The sequence below is a fragment of the Beta vulgaris genome, chromosome 8, assembly GCF_026745355.1.
Source record: "Beta vulgaris subsp. vulgaris cultivar EL10 chromosome 8, EL10.2, whole genome shotgun sequence".
Taxonomy (NCBI): Eukaryota; Viridiplantae; Streptophyta; class Magnoliopsida; order Caryophyllales; family Amaranthaceae; genus Beta; species Beta vulgaris.
This window is the reverse complement of record NC_079209.1, coordinates 43,226,692-43,246,167: the sequence shown is the minus strand read 5'-3', so window position 1 is coordinate 43,246,167 and position 19,476 is coordinate 43,226,692. Positions and strand designations below refer to the sequence as shown.

The 19,476-nt window shown below is 35.9% G+C and overlaps 1 protein-coding gene across 1 annotated transcript; it reads right to left on the bottom strand.

Moving 5' to 3' along the window:
* Positions 1-17,007: 17,007 nt before the first annotated feature.
* On the bottom strand, positions 17,008-18,324 carry LOC125492746 (uncharacterized). The gene has a single exon (XM_048635462.1). It carries the CDS (start codon positions 18,322-18,324, stop codon positions 17,008-17,010), a length of 1,317 nt encoding a protein of 438 aa, XP_048491419.1.
* Between the last annotated feature and the right edge of the window lie 1,152 nt (positions 18,325-19,476).

Sequence of the window (19,476 nt, the reverse complement as noted above, 5' to 3'; positions counted from 1 at the left end):
TATCGTTTCGATTATAGTCACGTTATCACCATACATGATCAACGCATGCAAAATGTATATCATGTTCTAAACTAATGTATATCATGTTCCAAAATACTGAGCAACATGTTCTAAAACGGATATGTTATTTCCCTAGGAACACTACAAGAGGGGGGGTGAATTGTAGGTGTAGAAATAAACGTAACTTTTTGCGGAAATTAAAACTTAAACGAATAAACAAGCTAAAGGAACACAAGGGATTTTTACGAGGAAAAACTTCTTGGGCCCAACAAGAAGAAACAACCTCGACCACTAGGGATTTTAAACTCAACACTTTCACTAATTAGGCCAAACAACTCTGTTACAACCTAATTCTAACTCGAGCCCTACCTTGAGTTCCTAAACTCAAGTTCCTGAACCACTGTTCCCTTAACAGCAGTTCCTCTCAACTTCACTCGAAGTTTTCTCACACATACAAGCTTCACTCAAAGCCTTTCTCTTACAGAACTTCACTCAAAGTTCCCTTACCCCAAAAACCAAAATACAATTGATCGAAATAAGCTTAGTGGAATTAGAGTAAGAAGGCAAAGAACAAATGGCTATTATGAGAGAATGAAGGCACTGACACTTAATAAGTTAAACTCACTTAATTACTTAGTCAGACACAATTTGGAACTTATCTAGACTTCTATATTTATAGTGTAATCATGAAGAACGTGGGATTAATGTTGAGTACACGTTTTAATCCATTTACCCATGATGTTCCTTCCCCTAAGGAACACGTTTACATCATGTCCCATGATCCCATGAACTATAAATGAACGTGGATAAAATGCAGCCATTACTCCTAAATAATAGGAGTTCCTTCAACATTATCCGAAAATCAGTTTTTTTAAACTCTTTTTATCTTTAAATCTGAATTTCTAATCTTTAAGAAAATAATATCTTTGAAATAAAATCTTTCTAACAACGGTATTATTTTCTTATTTTCTCGAAAAATATAAATCTTTTCCAAAACAGATTTTCTTTTTAAAACTGATTTTATCATTTGAAATTAGAAATAACTAATTTCCTATAATCTAGGCATGACTTACTCCATTATCTTTTAACCGTTATACACGCCTAAGTCTAGTTCCTTATATTAGTTCAGTTCCTTTAACATATTTACTAAGTGCCACTGAGTTTGTTCCTTACAGAGGAACAAACTTCATTCTCAAATATTCTGCCACAGTTCCTTACCATTCTTTCTTTGTTCCTTTACATTGGAACTAGAAAATAAAACGCCTAGCTTCTATTATTCTTGATCCAATGCTTGCTCCAGTATCAACATAGAAACTTCTTTACTTAGCCTTTGAAATCCTCTCTTGACTTCTTCATTGACTTGTATTCTCCCAGTTCCTTGCATTGATACCTTAGACACCATACACTTAAATAATTCATTAGTTCACTACTTAGTTTGTTCCTTTGTTTCTTTGTCATTATCAAAACTAGGGTTCAACAATTTCCCCCTTTTTGATGATGACAACAAAGGTACAAACTAAGGAAAATAACAAATAATATAAGTGAATGAAAATAAAAACATAAAGAAGAAAATGAAAAATAAAACACAATTATTATAAGAATTTTGATTTTTCATTTACCTTAACCTATTTTTGATTTTTCATTTACCTTATCCAATTTTTAATTTTTTAATTTTTTAATTTTTTTAAGTTTATGTACAGTTTGTTCCTTAAATCCTTTTCCCCCTTTGTCATCCTCAAAAAGAATAGACTCTGCATGAATTGATGAATTGATTTAACACCTTAAGACCAATATGCAAGCACCATTAGTGGTTAAGTTAGAAAATCAAAGAGTAAACTTGCTCAAACATCAATCACATAATACTAGCCATTCCAAGGAAGAAATTATGCAAAGCATTTAGAAACATAGACAATATAGCAAAAGTCATTGATTATATAGCACTTGTTCCATAACAAAACAAAGAAAGAAAAGAAAAAGAAGAAACAAAAGTTGTGTTCCTTGATGAAAGAAACAGGAACACAAACAACAATAAAAGAAACTAAGAAAGGGAAGGGGAATGGTGTTCCTCTACAACTTCTTCTTCAACCACATCCTCCAATTTTTCATCACCACCCCAATGTTGTCAACCTGTTCCTTCAGCTCCTCCAAGTACGAGCCATAGATTCCATCTTCTTTTGCTGCGCAACCACGTATCACTCAATTTCTTCATAAGACTTACATAGTATCAGTTTTGGCATCCAAAGTCCAATGAAGATGATTGTAAAATTTTATCATATGTTGTGCAGGAAGGCAGACTTCATTAACCCAGTTAGTGTCATCCGGATTTTCCTGTTCCTTACCCTTGGAACTAGAGGCAGATGGGGGATGTTGTGAAGGAACTGGGAGGTTTGAGTGGAAGGCTCATCTGTTCCAGGAATGGAAACAGAAGGTGAAGGGTGATAAATGGGAGGAAGAAATGGTGGTGTGGGTGGAAGAGTTGTGGAGGTGGAAGCAAAAGGATTTGGTCCTTTTATTTCATCCTTCAACTGCTCAAAACTGAAGGAACAGAGAAGGACGAAGGTGAAATGGAGGGTATTTTTGTGAAAGGAACAGAGAGTTTGGGAGATGGTGGAGGTAGTTTTTCCTTTAGAGTTGAGGGTACCTGTTCCTCATTATCCGAAAGGACTAAAGGGAGTCCTCATTGGAAGGAACAGGAACAGGAGCAATTTTTCGACGAGTGCTCTTTCTCACTCTCAAAGGAACAGAGGGTTTAGGCTTAGTTGCAATGTGTTTGCGCCTCTTAGGTTTTGTTCCTCCGGTTAGGAACAGGAGTTATCCAAATTACATCATTTCCTCTTCTAATCAGTTGAGGCAGTTTTTCTTTTTCCTGAGGAACTGGAACCATTTTCCTTGAATGAGAACACCTTCTTGGACAGACAAGCCAAGTCCATTTAGGGTCTTCTCATTCAAGATGTTCCCTTGTTTGATCCTATGGTGGTCCAACCGTAAGTCTTACTTCAAAGTGATGAAGTAAGAAGTTATAAGGCACCGTACCAATACACACATGTTTTCAATACAGTGAGTTAAATGTTGAATGAAGAGGGAAGGGAATTGATTTGTATGTGGTGGTCAAGCAAAACATGTAACACATATCCAAGAGACACTTCATTCCTCTTTTCAGTTCGAGGAATGAGTGCTCTCCAAACCAAGTTAAACATACTTTGTGAAGGGGAGAGAGTAGGTTATGGTTAATTTTGTTTTGGCCAGCTGTTCCTCCAAAATATTCTAAGATTTTGTCTTGAGGAAAATTCGGAAAGGAAACAGTTCCTTTCCTTTTAAAATACAAATCAGTTCCTTTGCAAGGAACTTCCCATACTTTGCTTAAAGTTGCTTGATTAAACCTTATTTTCTTGCCTCTAACTTCAGTTGTGCAAGTTCCATTAGTATTAACAAAATTTGCACAAAACTCGTCCATAGCTAGAGGAACAAGAGCATTATTAAAGGCGAATTCAAACAAGAATTCCATGCCTTGTTCCTTTAGAATGGATGTTAATTCTAGAAATTCAATTTTATTTGCCCATTCTAAATCGACGCAAAACCCAAGACATACCTAGATTCACTTCGTTCGACCCTTTTCTTGGAAGACGAAGAAACAGTTCCTTTGGAAGGAACAGGTGCAGTTTCTTCTTCTTCCCCCTGAGATTGTTCCGGGGTTTCTTCTTCATCATCTTCCCCAATCAATTTTCTTCTTCTCATGCTCCTTCTAGGAGATTCTAATTGCTGTTCCTCTATGGGGTTTTCTTGAATTATGTCGGTTTCAAGGTTTTTTGTTGGAGATGAAGAAATTTCCATTTTTGAAGTGTCGGTTGTTTTTGGTGTTGGAAAAGGTGAGTTTCTTGAAGTTTTTGCCATGATTATGAAGGTTTGGAGGTTTTTATGGAGTATCAAAGGGTGTGATGAGGTTTCGGATTTGTTGAAGATGAAGCGTTTGAGAGGAACACGGTTTCCTTAGATGAATTGAAGAAGGAAGTTTTGCATGTAATAGTAATTATGACACGCGGGAAAGAAATAAAGCAAAAGAAAAAAAAAATAAAATAAAAGAAAGAAAACGAAAAGATAAAAAGAACCAAGATTTAATTAAACTGGTTCCCCTTAATTTTTGGGATTTTACGGATTTTTCGGATTTTTATGAATTTTAATTTTTGAAAGAAAATAAATGCTAAGGAACTTGTGCTATAGGAACAACTAATGCTACATTCAATATCCTTCATACTATGCATGTTTCTTGACCTTAGGAACAGTAAGGGGAGTATTATGTGACATTTGTGAGTTGTTTAGTTTCTTTGACTTCATGGTTATGTTTTCAACATTCCAATTTGCAATGGTCTTAGGCAATTAAACACAATTATTTTTAGCACACAAAGTCACTCAAATTTGATTCAAGCATGGGGGAATTGACATAGGAACAATCACTTAATTTTATTAAGCCTAACTCAAGCCTTAATTTCTCATATCTATCTCTTTGCAAAGGCTTAGTTAGGATATCAGCAATCTGATAATCAGTTTGACAAAACTCAAGTTTGATCAAACCTTTTTCGACATTTTCTCTTAAAAAGTGATGTCTAATATGTATATGCTTTACTCTAGAATGATGCACTGGATCTTTAGATATACTTATAGCACTTGTATTGTCACAATAAATAGGAACACATTCAAAGTTTATTCCATAGTCACTAAGTTGTTGTTTTATCCAAAGCATTTGAGAGCAACATGCAGCAGCAGCTACATATTCTGCTTCAGCAGTGGATAAAGCAACTGTGTTTTGTTTCTTGGTACTCCAAGAAACTAAACTATGACCAAGGAATTGTGCCATACCTGAGGTGCTTTTCCTATTAACAAGATCTCCAGCATAATCTGCATCTGCATATCCTTTTAGTTCGAATGTATCACTTCTTGGATAGTAGAGTCCAAGATCATCTGTTCCTTTAAGGTATCTAAGAATTCTCTTCACAGCAGTGAGGTGAGACTCCTTTGGATTTGCTTGAAATCTAGCACACAAACCAACACTGAAAGCTATGTCTGGACGACTAGCAGTTAGATAAAAAGTGAACCAATCATTCCTCTAAATTTTGTTTGATCAACACTTGTTCCTATGGAGTCTTCATCTAATCTAGTTGAAGTTCCCATAGGAGTGTGATTTTTCTTTGAATTTTCGAGGCCATATTTCTTTAATAGTTCCTTTATGTATTTTTGTTGGTGAACAATTATACCTTTTTCAGTTTGTTTGATTTGTAGTCCAAGAAAGAAATTTAACTCTCCCATCATACTCATTTCAAATTCATTGCTCATGAGATTTGAGAATTCTTTGCACAATGTTTCATTAGTAGCTCCGAATATGATGTCATCAACATATATTTGAACAAGCAAAATATCAGTTCCTTTAGATTTTAGGAACAAGGTTTTATCAACCTTTCCTCTTTTAAAGTTTTTTCTAAAAGGAACTTAGATAATCTCTCATACCATGATCTAGGTGCTTGTTTTAACCCATAAAGAGCTTTATCAAGCTTGTAGACATGATTTGGGAGATTGTTATTTTCGAAACCAGGGGGTTGTTCAACATATACATCTTCGTTTAGATAGCCATTTAAAAATGCACACTTAACATCCATTTGATATAATTTAAATCCCATGTAAGCAGCAAATGCAATTAAGATTCTAATGGCTTCTAATCTAGCTACAGGAGCAAAGGTTTCTTCATAATCAATTCCTTCTTGTTGGTTATAACCTTTTACTACAAGTCTAGCTTTGTTTCTTACAATGGTTCCATATTCATCTAGTTTGTTTCTAAACACCCATTTTAAGCCAATTACTTTTTGTTGTTTAGATGAAGGAACTAGATGCCATACCTTGTTTCTTTCAAACTCATTTAATTCAGCTTGCATTGCAATAATCCAATCAGAGTCAGTTAAGGCTTCTTCATGATTTCTTGGTTCCATCATTGATAGGAACGCATGAAATGCACAAAAGTTCCTTAACTGAGATCTAGTTTGCGTACCTTTGGATATGTCGCTGATTATGAGTTCCACAGGATGTGACTTTTGTAATCTCCAAGGTTTTGGTTGAAACTCTCTTATAGGAACATGTTGTTCCTCATGAGTTCCTTGAGTGGATGAGGAACTCTGCTCAGTTGTTCCTCTGTTAGCCTCGGTGGACTCAGTTCCTCATTTAGAGGAACAGGAGTATCTTCTCCTCCTTGAGGAACAGGAAATCATTGATCTCATTATTTTCGAATTCCTCGTTCCTTTCCTCTTTCACTTCTTCTTCTTCTTGTGAATCTGTGTTCCTTGAACTAGGTTGCGCTAACCCTATCTCATAGTCATCAACCTGTATGCTTGGATTATGTTTGTCAGATTCATCAAAGATTACATGAATACTTTCTTCAACACACATAGTTCTCTTGTTATATACTCTATAAGCTTTACTATGTGAGGAGTATCCTAAAAATGTTGCTTCATCACTCCTTGCATCAAATTTTCCAAGATTATCTTTTCCATTATTATGCACATAACATTTGCATCCAAATGTTCTAAAATAGGTGATATTTGGTTTCTTTCCAAAGTAAAGTTCATAAGGAGTTTTATTAATGATAGGTCTCATCATGGCACGATTAATTATGTGACAAGCAGTATTAACAGCTTCAGCCCAAAAGTTCCTTGGAAGTTCACTAGCAATTAACATGGTTCTAGACATTTCCTCCAAAGTTCTATTTTTCCTTTCTACAACACCATTTTGTTGTGGTGTTCTAGGGGCAGAAAAATTATGATCTAGGCCATTATCTCTGCTTAGGTCATCAAATTTATAATTTTCGAATTCCTTGCCATGATCTGATCTAATGTGCATTATTTTATGTCCACTTAGGTTTTGAACTCTTTTAGCAAAGACAAGGAACTCATCATAAGTTTCATCTTTACTAGAGAGAAAAATAACCCAAGTGTACCTAGAGTAGTCATCTACAATCACAAGTACATACTCTTTCCACTTCTGCTTTGAATTCTCATGGGTCCACATAAGTCCATATGAATTAACTCTAATGGTTTAGTGGTACTTACAATCGTTTTAGATTTGAAAGAGGATCTTACTTGTTTACCTCGTGCACATGCATCACAAACTTGATCAATATGAAATTTTATAGATGGTAATCCTAAAACAAGGTCTTTTGATCTAAGTTTCTCAAGTAATGAAAAGCTAGCATGTCCTAGACGCTTGTGCCATAGAAGTGAATCATCTTCAATAACACTAAGACAAGTTAAATTGATTTGAGGAACAAGGTCTAGATCCACAATGTATGTGTTCCCTTTCCTTGTTCCTTCCAAATAACCTTCTTAGTTTTAATGTTGATGATTAAGCATTTTTCTTTATCAAATTTTACAGTATTTCCTTTGTCACAGAATTGAGAAATGCTTAATAGATTATGTTTTAGACCTTCAACTAAAAATACATTTTCAATGGAGTGTAATGGTGACTTACCGACCTTACCCATAGCAACAATGTTACCTTTCTTATTATCACCAAATGTTACACTGCCACCTTCATAGGTTGTGAGTGAGAGAAACTTCGTTTTGTCTCCTGTCATGTGCTTGGAACAACCACTATCGAGATACCAAGTGTTGTTCCCCTCACTCCAACCTGCAAAAATCAACTAGTTGTTAGTTGAAGGAACCCCATCTTTCGTGGGTTCCTGTTCTTGACTAGGATTTGTTTTGACAACCCATTTTTTCTTACTTATTGTCACATTTTTCCCAATCATCTCAGATTTTATTGACATTGATTTATGTAATGACCTACCTTGCCACAATACATACAGAACTTATCACTAGGTAGATCAACATATTTCTTTGTCTTGTTCCTTTTCTTGTAGTTTTCAAAACCAAGACCTTCCTTCCTTTTGGTCTGTGGTTTCTCAATCCACTTAGGAACTTTCATGATTTTGCCTCTGTTCCTTGCGACAACCAGTTCCTTTTTAAGATTACAGATCTGTTCCTTTAAAAATTTTTCTCTTTATTTATTTTTTCAATCTCAGATCTGTATCCTTTCAAAGGGGTTGATCTTATATCAAAGGAACTCAGAACAGGGACAAATTCCTTCAAGTGTGAAATCTCTAAATTAATTAGATAATTTTCATTTTTCAAACTCTCATAACATTCTTTGATTTTTAAGTTTTTATCAAACAAATCAAAAATCTAGTTTCGACATCAGTTCTCATTTTCTTAAGCCATTCTATGTGTTCCTTGCAAACCTTTAAGGCTTGTTCCGTTTGTTCACGTTTTTCACGTTCATCTCTACATTCAAGAATTGCATCATAAAAGAAGATCATATATTTCAGTCCTAGTTTTACCATCTAGTTCTGACTCAAGTCCATGTTGACTTACCTCAATTTTTTCTTCATCTTCTTTTTTCGTCGATGTTTGCCATGAGGCAAAGGTTTGCTGTTTCTTCAGTTGGTTGTTCCTCTTCTTCTTCCGTCTCTGAATCTCCCCAAGCAGCTATCATAGCTTTGCGCACATTTGCCTTAGAGAAAGGTGCTTTTGATTCTTTGTTCCTTTCAGCAAAGCGTTCCTTGTTCCTTTCTTTGGTTTTGTCGTTTTCCCAAAGAGGACATTCTTTGATGAAGTGATCTGTACTTCCACATTTATGACAAGCAGCTTTGTTAGAAAATTTCTTAGTTTTACCTTTGAAGTTTCCATTCTTCATGTTCCTGTACATCTTTCGAAATTTTCGAACCATGAGGGCTGCTTCTTCTTCTTCAGAGTCCGAATCATCTTCATCATCTGCTTTGAGAGCAATTGATTTTGATTTGGAGCTTTCACCATATTCAGTATCAAGGTGAAGCTCATGAGTCATAAGTGACCCTGCCAGCTGTTCTAAGTTGAACTTAGTGAAGTCTTTTGTTTCTTGAAGAGCGTGACTTTAGCCATCCATCTGTCCTTAGGAAGACTCCTAAGAACTTTCGAACCTGTTCCTCAGATGAAATAAACTTTCCAAGAGAAGCCAACTCATTTATAATGTTAGTAAAACGAGTAAACATGTCTCGGATGCTTTCTTTGGATTTCATGCAGAACAGTTCATATTGATTCATAAGTAAATCAATTTTCGATCTTTTAACTTCATTAGTTCCTTCGTGGGTTACTTCTAGTAAATCCCATATTTGCTTTGCGGATTTGCATCCCATGATCCTATTATGTTCATGGGGTCCAAGTCCACAATGCAATAGTTTAATAGCCATGGCATTTACTTCCATTTTTTCAAAATCAGATTTCATAATCAGAGAGGGGTTTAAGAGTTACCTCATTTTTGTCATTTGTAGTTGTGACTTCGAAATCACCAACTTCAATGACTCTCCATACCTGATAGTTTTCAGCCTTGATGAATATCTCCATGCGGTTCTTCCAATAGTTGTAGTACTTCCCATTGAACATAGGAGGCCTTTGAGTGGAATAACCTTCTTCAAGTTTCTCGGTGGTATTCATTGTTCCTTGGATCTTTTCCTCAATAGGGTTTCCTATCTTACGTGAGTTCTAGCTCTGATACCAATTGTTATTTCCCTAGGAACACTACAAGAGGGGGGTGAATTGTAGGTGTAGAAATAAACGTAACTTTTTGCGGAAATTAAAACTTAAACGAATAAACAAGCTAAAGGAACACAAGGGATTTTTACGAGGAAAAACTTCTTGGGCCCAACAAGAAGAAACAACCTCGACCACTAGGGATTTTAAACTCAACACTTTCACTAATTAGGCCAAACAACTCTGTTACAACCTAATTCTAACTCGAGCCCTACCTTGAGTTCCTAAACTCAAGTTCCTGAACCACTGTTCCCTTAACAGCAGTTCCTCTCAACTTCACTCGAAGTTTTCTCACACATACAAGCTTCACTCAAAGCCTTTCTCTTACAGAACTTCACTCAAAGTTCCCTTACCCCAAAAACCAAAATACAATTGATCGAAATAAGCTTAGTGGAATTAGAGTAAGAAGGCAAAGAACAAATGGCTATTATGAGAGAATGAAGGCACTGACACTTAATAAGTTAAACTCACTTAATTACTTAGTCAGACACAATTTGGAACTTATCTAGACTTCTATATTTATAGTGTAATCATGAAGAACGTGGGATTAATGTTGAGTACACGTTTTAATCCATTTACCCATGATGTTCCTTCCCCTAAGGAACACGTTTACATCATGTCCCATGATCCCATGAACTATAAATGAACGTGGATAAAATGCAGCCATTACTCCTAAATAATAGGAGTTCCTTCAACATTATCCGAAAATCAGTTTTTATAAATCTTTTTATCTTTAAATCTGAATTTCTAATCTTTAAAAAATAATATCTTTGAAATAATATCTTTCTAACAACCGGATAATTATTTTCTTATTTTCCGAAAAATAATATCTTTCAAAACAGATTTTCTTTTTATAAAACTGATTTTTTCATTTGAAATTAGAAATAACTAATTTCCTATAATCTAGGCATGACTAACTCCATTATCTTTTAACCGTTACACGCCTAAGTCTAGTTCCTTATATTAGTTCAGTTCCCTTTAACATATTTACTAAGTGCCACTGAGTTTGTTCCTTACAGAGGAACAAACACTTCATTCTCAAATATTCTGCCACAGTTCCTTACCATTCTTTCTTTGTTCCATTACATTGGAACTAGAAAATAAAACGCCTAGCTTTTATTCTTGATCCAATGCTTGCTCCAGTATCAACATAGAAACTTCTTTACTTAGCCTTTGAAATCCTCTCTTGACTTCTTCATTGACTTTGTATTCTCCCAGTTCCTTGCATTGATACCTTAGACACCATACACTTAAATAATTCATTAGTTCACTACTTAGTTTGTTCCTTTGTTTCTTTGTCATTATCAAAACTAGGGTTCAACAGGATACATCATGTTCTAAAACGACGTAGATCATGTTCTAAAATGATGTACATCATGTTCTAAAACATTGTACATCATGGTCTAAAACGTTGTACATCTTGTTCTGACCTACCTTCATTCTCACATATGATATATGTTCTCACGAAATATTTCAGAACATAATTAAAATGAATCGAAACATATTTGAAGTAATTCAGAACATGTTTCAAAAGTTTTAGAGCACAATTAAAAGAATTTGGAACATGTTTGAAATGATAAATAACACACTTGCAATATTTTAGAACATCATTGAAATAATTCAAAACATGTTTGAATAAATTTAGAACATAAGTTTGATATTTCAGAACATGTATATATGTCTATGTTTGTGTTCTAAATTTTAAAGTGTTTTAATATAAGTATGTGTTTTCACATAAGGGGGTATTCTCACTGGCTCCCAACCCTATATAAATATAGTATATATTGATTATCAAAGCATACTTATTATGTTTGTCGCCTTCGCAAGGAACTCTATAAGATACCTAGTCAGAAGGTGAAGATAGATCATAAGAGACCCATGGGGAAGGTTCAATCTTTAGAGGTTCCTGGATGGAAGTGGGATTCTATTTCTATGGACTTTGTGACTTCCTTACCTAAAACGAGAAGTGGAAATGACACCATTTAGGTTATTGTGGATAGATTCACCAAATCCGCCGTGTTTATACCTATTAAGGAGACATGGAAAAAAGAAGCAGCTCGCGAAGACTTACATTAAGCATGTGGTGAGACTACGTGGAGTTTTTGAAATTTTGGAAACAGGTGCAATTAAATCTTGGACAACATTGAAATGAGTACAACCTTTCACCCTGCGACGGATGGTCAGACTGAGAGGACTAATCAAACTATGGAGGAAATGTTGAGAGCATGTGTGATTGATTTTCAAGGTATAAGGACCAATTAGATTTGGTTGAGTTCTCTTACAACAATAGCTATCATGCGAGCATTAAGATGGCACTTTTTGAGGCGTTATATGGACAAGAATGTAGAAGTCCCATTTGTTGGAATGACTTTAGTGAAAATATAGTCTTGGGGACAGAATTTATTGAGGAGACCGTAAAAAATGTCAGACTATAATTCAGGCTAGAATTCAAGCTGCGCAAGATAGGCAGAAAAGTTATGCTGATATGAAACGACGCGAGGACGAGTTTGCTATAGGTGATAAGGTGTTCTTGAAAGTATCACCTACTGAAGGTGTAATAGCCCATACTTTTCAGCAGTATCAATTAAGAGTTAATTACATTTTGTTAAGTCTAATTACATGATATTGTTAGTATGCTAATATTTTGAGCATTATAAATTACTTATAAAATTAGTTTTGTTCTATTGAATTAAGTTGAGTTGAGTATTTTAAAGCAAAAGAAAGAAAAACAAATCTCTCATTTATCTCTTCATTTACTCATGTCAATTGTTGTCAAAGACGACACAACCATATCTTCATCTTTTCTCATGGTGACAAAAGGAGATAAGTTCCAATTTTTCAGTTTTTCAACTTCATGAAAAATCCATAAACGGAGACTAATTCTCTTACTTTTCTGAGGAGTTCTAGAAAGAGGAAAACCTCAAAATCTCTTCTTTCCTCTCACCTCTGTTCTGTTTGTCGATTTCAAGCAACATACACTAATATTTCAGTCTTTCTTCCTTCATTAAAGTTGTAGATCTTCTCGAGTTATTGAATTTAGACTCAAATATCATCCAATTCGGAGTTCAGAGTTATAAGTTGTAGCCTTTGCAAGTTTGGTGTTGCTACCTTCATTTCTCTCTCCTCTATTTTTTGTCAATCTGTTTCTGCAATTTTCTCCAACATCAAATCCAAATTTTCTCCTTGTTTATTCTTGAAAGTTCTAGATCTCTTCGATTTATTGAATTTAGGCACAAAAATCGTCCAATTCGGAGTTCGGAGCTGTGAGTTATAGCCTTTGCAAGTTTGGTGTTGCTGCTGATTTTCTTGATGCGTTGCTGCTACTGTTAATCAGTGTCGTTGTTGTTGTTGAGTTTTTAATCGCTTTTGAATTCCTTTGGCAAGGTATAAATTTTGAATTAAGTTGTGACCCTTATTTCATCAATTGTACAAATTTATATGTTCTTAATAATTCTGATTTTCACAAGTATAATTGAAATTATTATTGATTTGCAAAATTAGATTATGCGATTGAAATTGGTATTATTTGGATTGTTGAGATTAAAGATAAGAAATTTTGTTCAATTACTTAGATTGAAACTCATGTTGAATTATATTATAATCTTCTATTTTGTTAAGTAAACTATAAAATCAACTTGTTGATTTGGTTTTAAGTAATTAAGTATATTCTGAATTGGATCTTGTTTTGTAAAATCTTATGTCGAACTAGAGTTGGATAGGAGAAATTGAACTTGCAATGATATTATGTGATTAAGAATGAGCTGATTAGAGTTAGCTTATGACGTTGATGTTGAGTATAATGGAAGGAAGTGGATTAGTTCATAAATGGTTATTGGAATGGTAATTGCGTGGAATTCTGGAATGAGATTAGTGAAAGCGAAATGGACTAGTTTTCAAGTATAAGAGTGTATGAGTATATTCTGATTTTTATTTTGTTTTATTGATATGATCATGGACATAATTTATGGAGTTCAAGATGGAGATCAAGTTCGATCCTTGGAGGTTGTATATAGTTGTTCTTGAGGAAAGGTACACACATGTCCTTCCACCTTCGAAATATGAATTTGTATTATAATTACATGGATTTCTTGCGTTGAACTCGATATATTTATGTATGTATATATTTTACAACCGTGGACACCTTAAAATATTTATGATTATGAGTTGCAAAAGTGTTATGAAATGAAGTCATGCTTTGAAAATTTGAAATTTAAAATGCCGAGAGGTATCAAAACTGTTAAGAATATAATCTGGTGACATAGTTATGTGAACTCGTTTTCATGAACCAAGTTCATGAGACTTTATATGTTTTGTAAATCTAATATTAACGATACTTATATAAGTATAATTATTTCAGTATAAGTATTTAAGTATAAGTGTTGAGTATAAATATTTATGTATGATTACAAGTTTTATTTTATAAGGGGAAGTGAACAACATTTGTGGAGCAGGTTTGCTCATTATGTGTTTGGAGGGTGTATTGCTCTATTATGTATGGTCATCACCTAGAAAGTCTTGCAAGCAGTACAAAGTTGATAGGGGAGACGTCCCCATGAGTTTTAGAGATGGTGTAGCCTCTCTATTCGTATAAGTTCCCCGATTATGGAAACTATAAAGTATTCTTGGAATATGATTTAAGCATGATGATGAGGAAATGGTTTCGAAATTATTTTAGCTGGCTTAGTTTATGAACTAATTAAAATGAATGGTGGGCAAGGTACAGGTGGAGGGAAATGACTCAGATATGAGTGAAGACCAGATAAGGTCGAATATCGTGTTATATTATATTATGGTAAGTTTTTGCCTATGCTTGCCAGCGATTTCTATTACGTGATTAAGCTATGGCAACGATATATTTAAAAGATGAATTATTTTCGGAACAATTACCAAGTTAGTTTCTTATATGAAAAACGTTTTGGTTGCTGCAACGACTTAGGGGTTTATGTAGAAATTTTGAGATATTGTACAAATAATTTTATATTGAGAGATACACTCTCAATAAAGTGTTCTGAGATATTGATTAAGTAGTTGGATTTAGAAAAATATCTTCGAAAGGATTTATCTATAAAATAGGTAACGAAGAACTGCTTTATGGAATTGTAATATATAGTTAGGGCTGTTCAAAGTGCGGTCTGGACCGCACCAATCCGCAACCCAAACCGTTTTTTCGCGGATTCACTCACGAATTAATACATGAACTGGACTTATCTGCTTGCATCAAACTTCCATACAAATATACATTCTCATAAATACTTCTAGTTACATGTAGCACATAGGCAAAATAACATGTAAAACAATTCCAGTAAATCATATATATGAACAACAGAGTCCTATACATGATACTAATAAATAAAACATCCCTAAAGCATGTTTCTAAATCATATAGCACGTAGACTATGTACGTACCTTGTGTAAACGAATCGGTAGGCCACTTTTACGCTCTAAAAGTCTCCTACTATGAATTCTCCGCCTAGAAAATAAAATAATAAAACAAATACTTTGAACTAAAAATTTACAGCAACTTTAAAAAGTCCCAAACCCTTTTAAACGTCTTTAAAATCGTTTTTATGTATTAAACTTTCGTTATTTTTAATCCCTAGTATAGTACAACTATTCTAGTGATTAAAAATCATTTAAAAACCCTTAAAATACATACTTTCTGACATTCTAGCACTTATAAAAATTTATAAATCTTCTGAAAATATATTTAATACATATAAAATCATATTCTAACCAAAACTCATATTTATACTTTAAATATATAGTTTCTAGTGATTAAAAACCCTAAAAACTATATCTTTCATAATAAAAACTGAAAATAATAAATCTGAAATTATTATTTTTCCATATATGACAACCGAAATATATTTTCCATATAAAATAATAATTTAAATCATAAACATGCTAATAAACAATAAAATAATATAAAAACTAATACTTTAATGGAATCTTAGAGAAGAAGAAAAGAAAAACAACCAAAACAAGGAGGAGGGAAGGGCGCCGGAAAGCTTGTGACAGCAGCAAGGGGCGGCGGCAGCAATGTCTTGGCTCAAGGAAAGATTTGTGACGTTTCTTGTTCAACAAGAAACGTTACTTAGCGAAGAAGAAACGATCTTTGAGAGGAAAATATGAAACTCACGCACAAAGGGAAGAAGAGAGAGAAAAATGTCGAAGGAGGAAGAAAGAAGTGAAGGCGTGATTTATAAAAATAATTGTGTGGAATAAATAATTGGGTTTTAGGATATTTACATAAAGGCTAATCCTTTTAGGCTTAGGAAAAGAGATAAGATTTAATAAGATTTGATGATTAATAAGATGAACAACTTAGGACTTTAATCATCAACATGACTCTTTTCCTTTTTATCCTTTTAGGAGTTTCGATTCCATTAAACTTCTTTTTTTTCAATATACTTTAATAATTAAAACTCTTATTAAAACATGCTTAATTAAAATATTACAAATTTTATTAAGCTATGAAAAATATTTTTAGTTGACTTTTAAAATAGTCAACCCTTTTTAAAAGTAAATCATTTTCCAAACTCATTTGGATTTAAATATAACTACATAAATACTTTAATATATTTATGAAAATTCTTTAAAATTGTGGGGGATTACACTTCTCCCCCATTCGAACTTCCTATTTCCCCTTAGCAAGGCAAAGAAAGGCATAGCCTTACCTGCTGACTTTGAAATGAATCGAGTGAGGGTCGCCATCCTTCCCGTCAAACGCTGGATATCCATCACGCTCTTGGGCTCGGGCAATTTTATAATTGCCTGGACTTTCTCTGGATTCGCTTCAATCCCTCTTTTGCTTACAAGGAAACCTAAGAACTTGTCTGCCTTAACCCCAAAGACACACTTCTTGAGATTAAGCTTTATCTGGTATTTTCTCAACGTCCTGAAAGTCTTTACTAGATCCTCTAAGTGTTCATGGTCGATCTTACTCTTGACAATGGAGTCGTCAACGTAAGCTTCGATATTTCTTCCCCTCTGATCCGCGAACACTTTATCTACTAGCTTCTGATATGTAGCCCCGGCATTGCGAAGCCCAAATGGCATTGCCTTGTAGTTGTATACCCCCACAATCTGTGATGAATGTTGTTTTCTTCCTGTCGGCTTCAAGTAAGCTTATCTGATGGTAACCTGAGAATGTGTCCATAAAGCTTAATAAAGCATGGCCGCTAGTAGAATCTACTAACTGGTCTATTCTGGGTAATGGATAGCATTTTTTTGGTCATGCCCTGTTGTCCGTGAAATCTACGCACATTCTCCATTATTCGCTAGTTTTCTTCACCATGACCACATTGGCCAACCACTCTAGGTAATCACAAGGTTCAATGAAGTCAGCTGCCAATAACTTGTCGACTTCTTCCTTCACAGCCATGTTCTTCTCGACAAAGAAATTTCATTTCTTCTGCTTGAGTGCGCGGACAGTGATGTCCACATTCAGACGATGTACCATCACAGCTAGGTCTATCCCTGGCATCACATCCGCCGAAAATGCGAAGACATCCGCGTTTTCTCGTAGGTTAGTCACCAGATTGATCCTGGCTTTTGGGTCCATGTCTGTTCCGACAACCACTGTCCTTTCCGGATCTTCCGCTAGCATTTCTTGCTGAGTCTCTCCATCTGGTTGGGGCCTTGGCGTATCTTCAGGCCTGGCCTCCAACTCTTCCATTGAAACCTGCATCATTTCTTCTTCCTTCTCGTTCTCTGCTTCATTCATCAAAGCTCTCCTCTGGTCCCGCCTCTGCTTCCTAGTTAGCGGGTTTACTTCCTCCACTGGCATCCTTTTTGCTGGTTGTTTAAGTGTGGTTAGGTAGCATGATTGTGCTGCCTCCTGATTTCCCTTCAACTTTGTTGTTCTCCCCAGATTAGAGACGTACAACATAGTAAGGTGATATGTAGAGATGATTCCCTGGACATCATGGATGAAAGGACGCCCAATAATGGCGTTATAAGCTCCCGGTACGTCAACCACTAGAAATTCCGTCATTACATCTCGGGCTTCAACATCATCTCCAATTTGGACCGGGAGGCACACTAGGCCCTCAGGAGTCACGGACGCCCCTGTAAACCCTATTACTAGGTATCGGACGGGCTTCAGGTGCTCCGGTCCTATCATCAGCTTCTTAAATGTTGAAAGGTACAAGATATTGGCGGAGCTTCGTCCATCAACCAGGATTCTATGAATCAAGCAGTTTGATACTTTTAATGTGACCACCAGTAGGTCATCATGGGGATATATGACGTGCTCTGCGTCTTTTACAGTGAAGGACATTGCCGGCATGATTGGCGGTCGTCTCCACTGCATGCTTTCATTGAAATTAATCTGATGCCTGAACCCTTTTAAGCTTGCCTTTACCCCATTCACGCTTCCGCCATGAATAGGTCCACCGCTTATCACATGGATCTCACTGATCCTTGACTGAACGTTTCGGTTTGCCGTCTTCGCCAGATCTCCTTCTTTAGTCTGAGCCTTATACTGACTGAAATATCCCCTTCTCAACAAATCCTCCAGATTATCCTTGAGATGCCGGCAGTCCTCAGTCAGGTGGCCGTGATCTCCGTGAAAAGCACACCATTTGCTCTTGTCTCGATTCTTGTGGAACATCTGGTTGGGACGCTGCCATTTATCGCTGTCTTTATTTATCAGGTAGATCTGGCTTCTGGAAGTGGTGAGTTGAGTGTACGCATCGAACTTCTCTTTGTGTTCAATCATATCTCGCCCGCTTTTCTCGTGGTCCCTCTATCACGGTCATATCTTTCATATCTTTCATTTTCTCTTTCGCGGTCGTTTCCTCTTTTGACCACATTCGATTCTTGTCTTCTTTCATCCCGACCGCGATCACTCTCACGACCCTTATCCTTTCTCTACTAGTCCTCCTTTTTCTTCCCGGGCTCACGATTGCTCCCGACCCTATCAAATTCTTCGCCCCTGATGTAGTCATTTGCTTTGCCAAGGACTGGCCCCAGAGATGTATAAGATTTCCGGCCTAGGTAGTCCCGGAACGGCGACCCTTCCTTGAATCCTTGTCATAAAGGCCAACACAGCCACATCTTGTTGCAATCTTGGTATTGAGACCGCTTCGACATTGAAACGGCCGATATAGTCTCTTAGGCTTTCAGTTTTGCCTTGCTTGACAGACAACAGTTCTCCGGTGGTACGCTCGCGGCGCCTATTGCTCACAAAGTGTGTACTGAATGTAGATGATAACTAAGAAAAGTTAGAGATGCTACCTGTTTTAAGACTTTTAAACCATGTCGGAGCTATCCGAGTTAGAGTTGACGGGAAAACTTTACACCAGATGGCGTCCACCTGCGTGTATAGGAACATGTATCCTTCATAGGCCGCCACATGATCATCAGGGTGAGAAGTGTCATCATACTTAGAGGTCGGCATCTTGATTCTTGTCATTGGATGGTTCAGTATCTCTGAGGTGAAGGGAGAGAACTTTGGCTTGATAAGCAGGTGACCACCTGCCGAATAGTTACTAGCACTAGTGGCGCTGTACTCACGGCGGGAGCCACCCTGAGCCTCTTCCTTAGAATGATACAACTCCTTTGTCTCCAATATTTCTTCTTCATAATTTGATTGATCAATCTTTTTCTCCATCTCTCATCCATTTTAATTCAGGGATTGCATCTTCCGGAGCGGAGTACCGTCAGCGTTCCTACCGGCCGTGACCAGTGGTCGCTTGCGGGTTCCACTAGTTGGCCGAGTAGGTGGAGTACTCTGCAGGGGATTACCAGTTAAAATCTGTATAAAGGACGCTACAATTTGTAACTGTTCAGGAGAGAATTGACTCAATTGAGCCAAGTTAAAAGGTACATTACTGTTCGGAGTCTGCTCTTTAGGCGTCTGATAATTGAA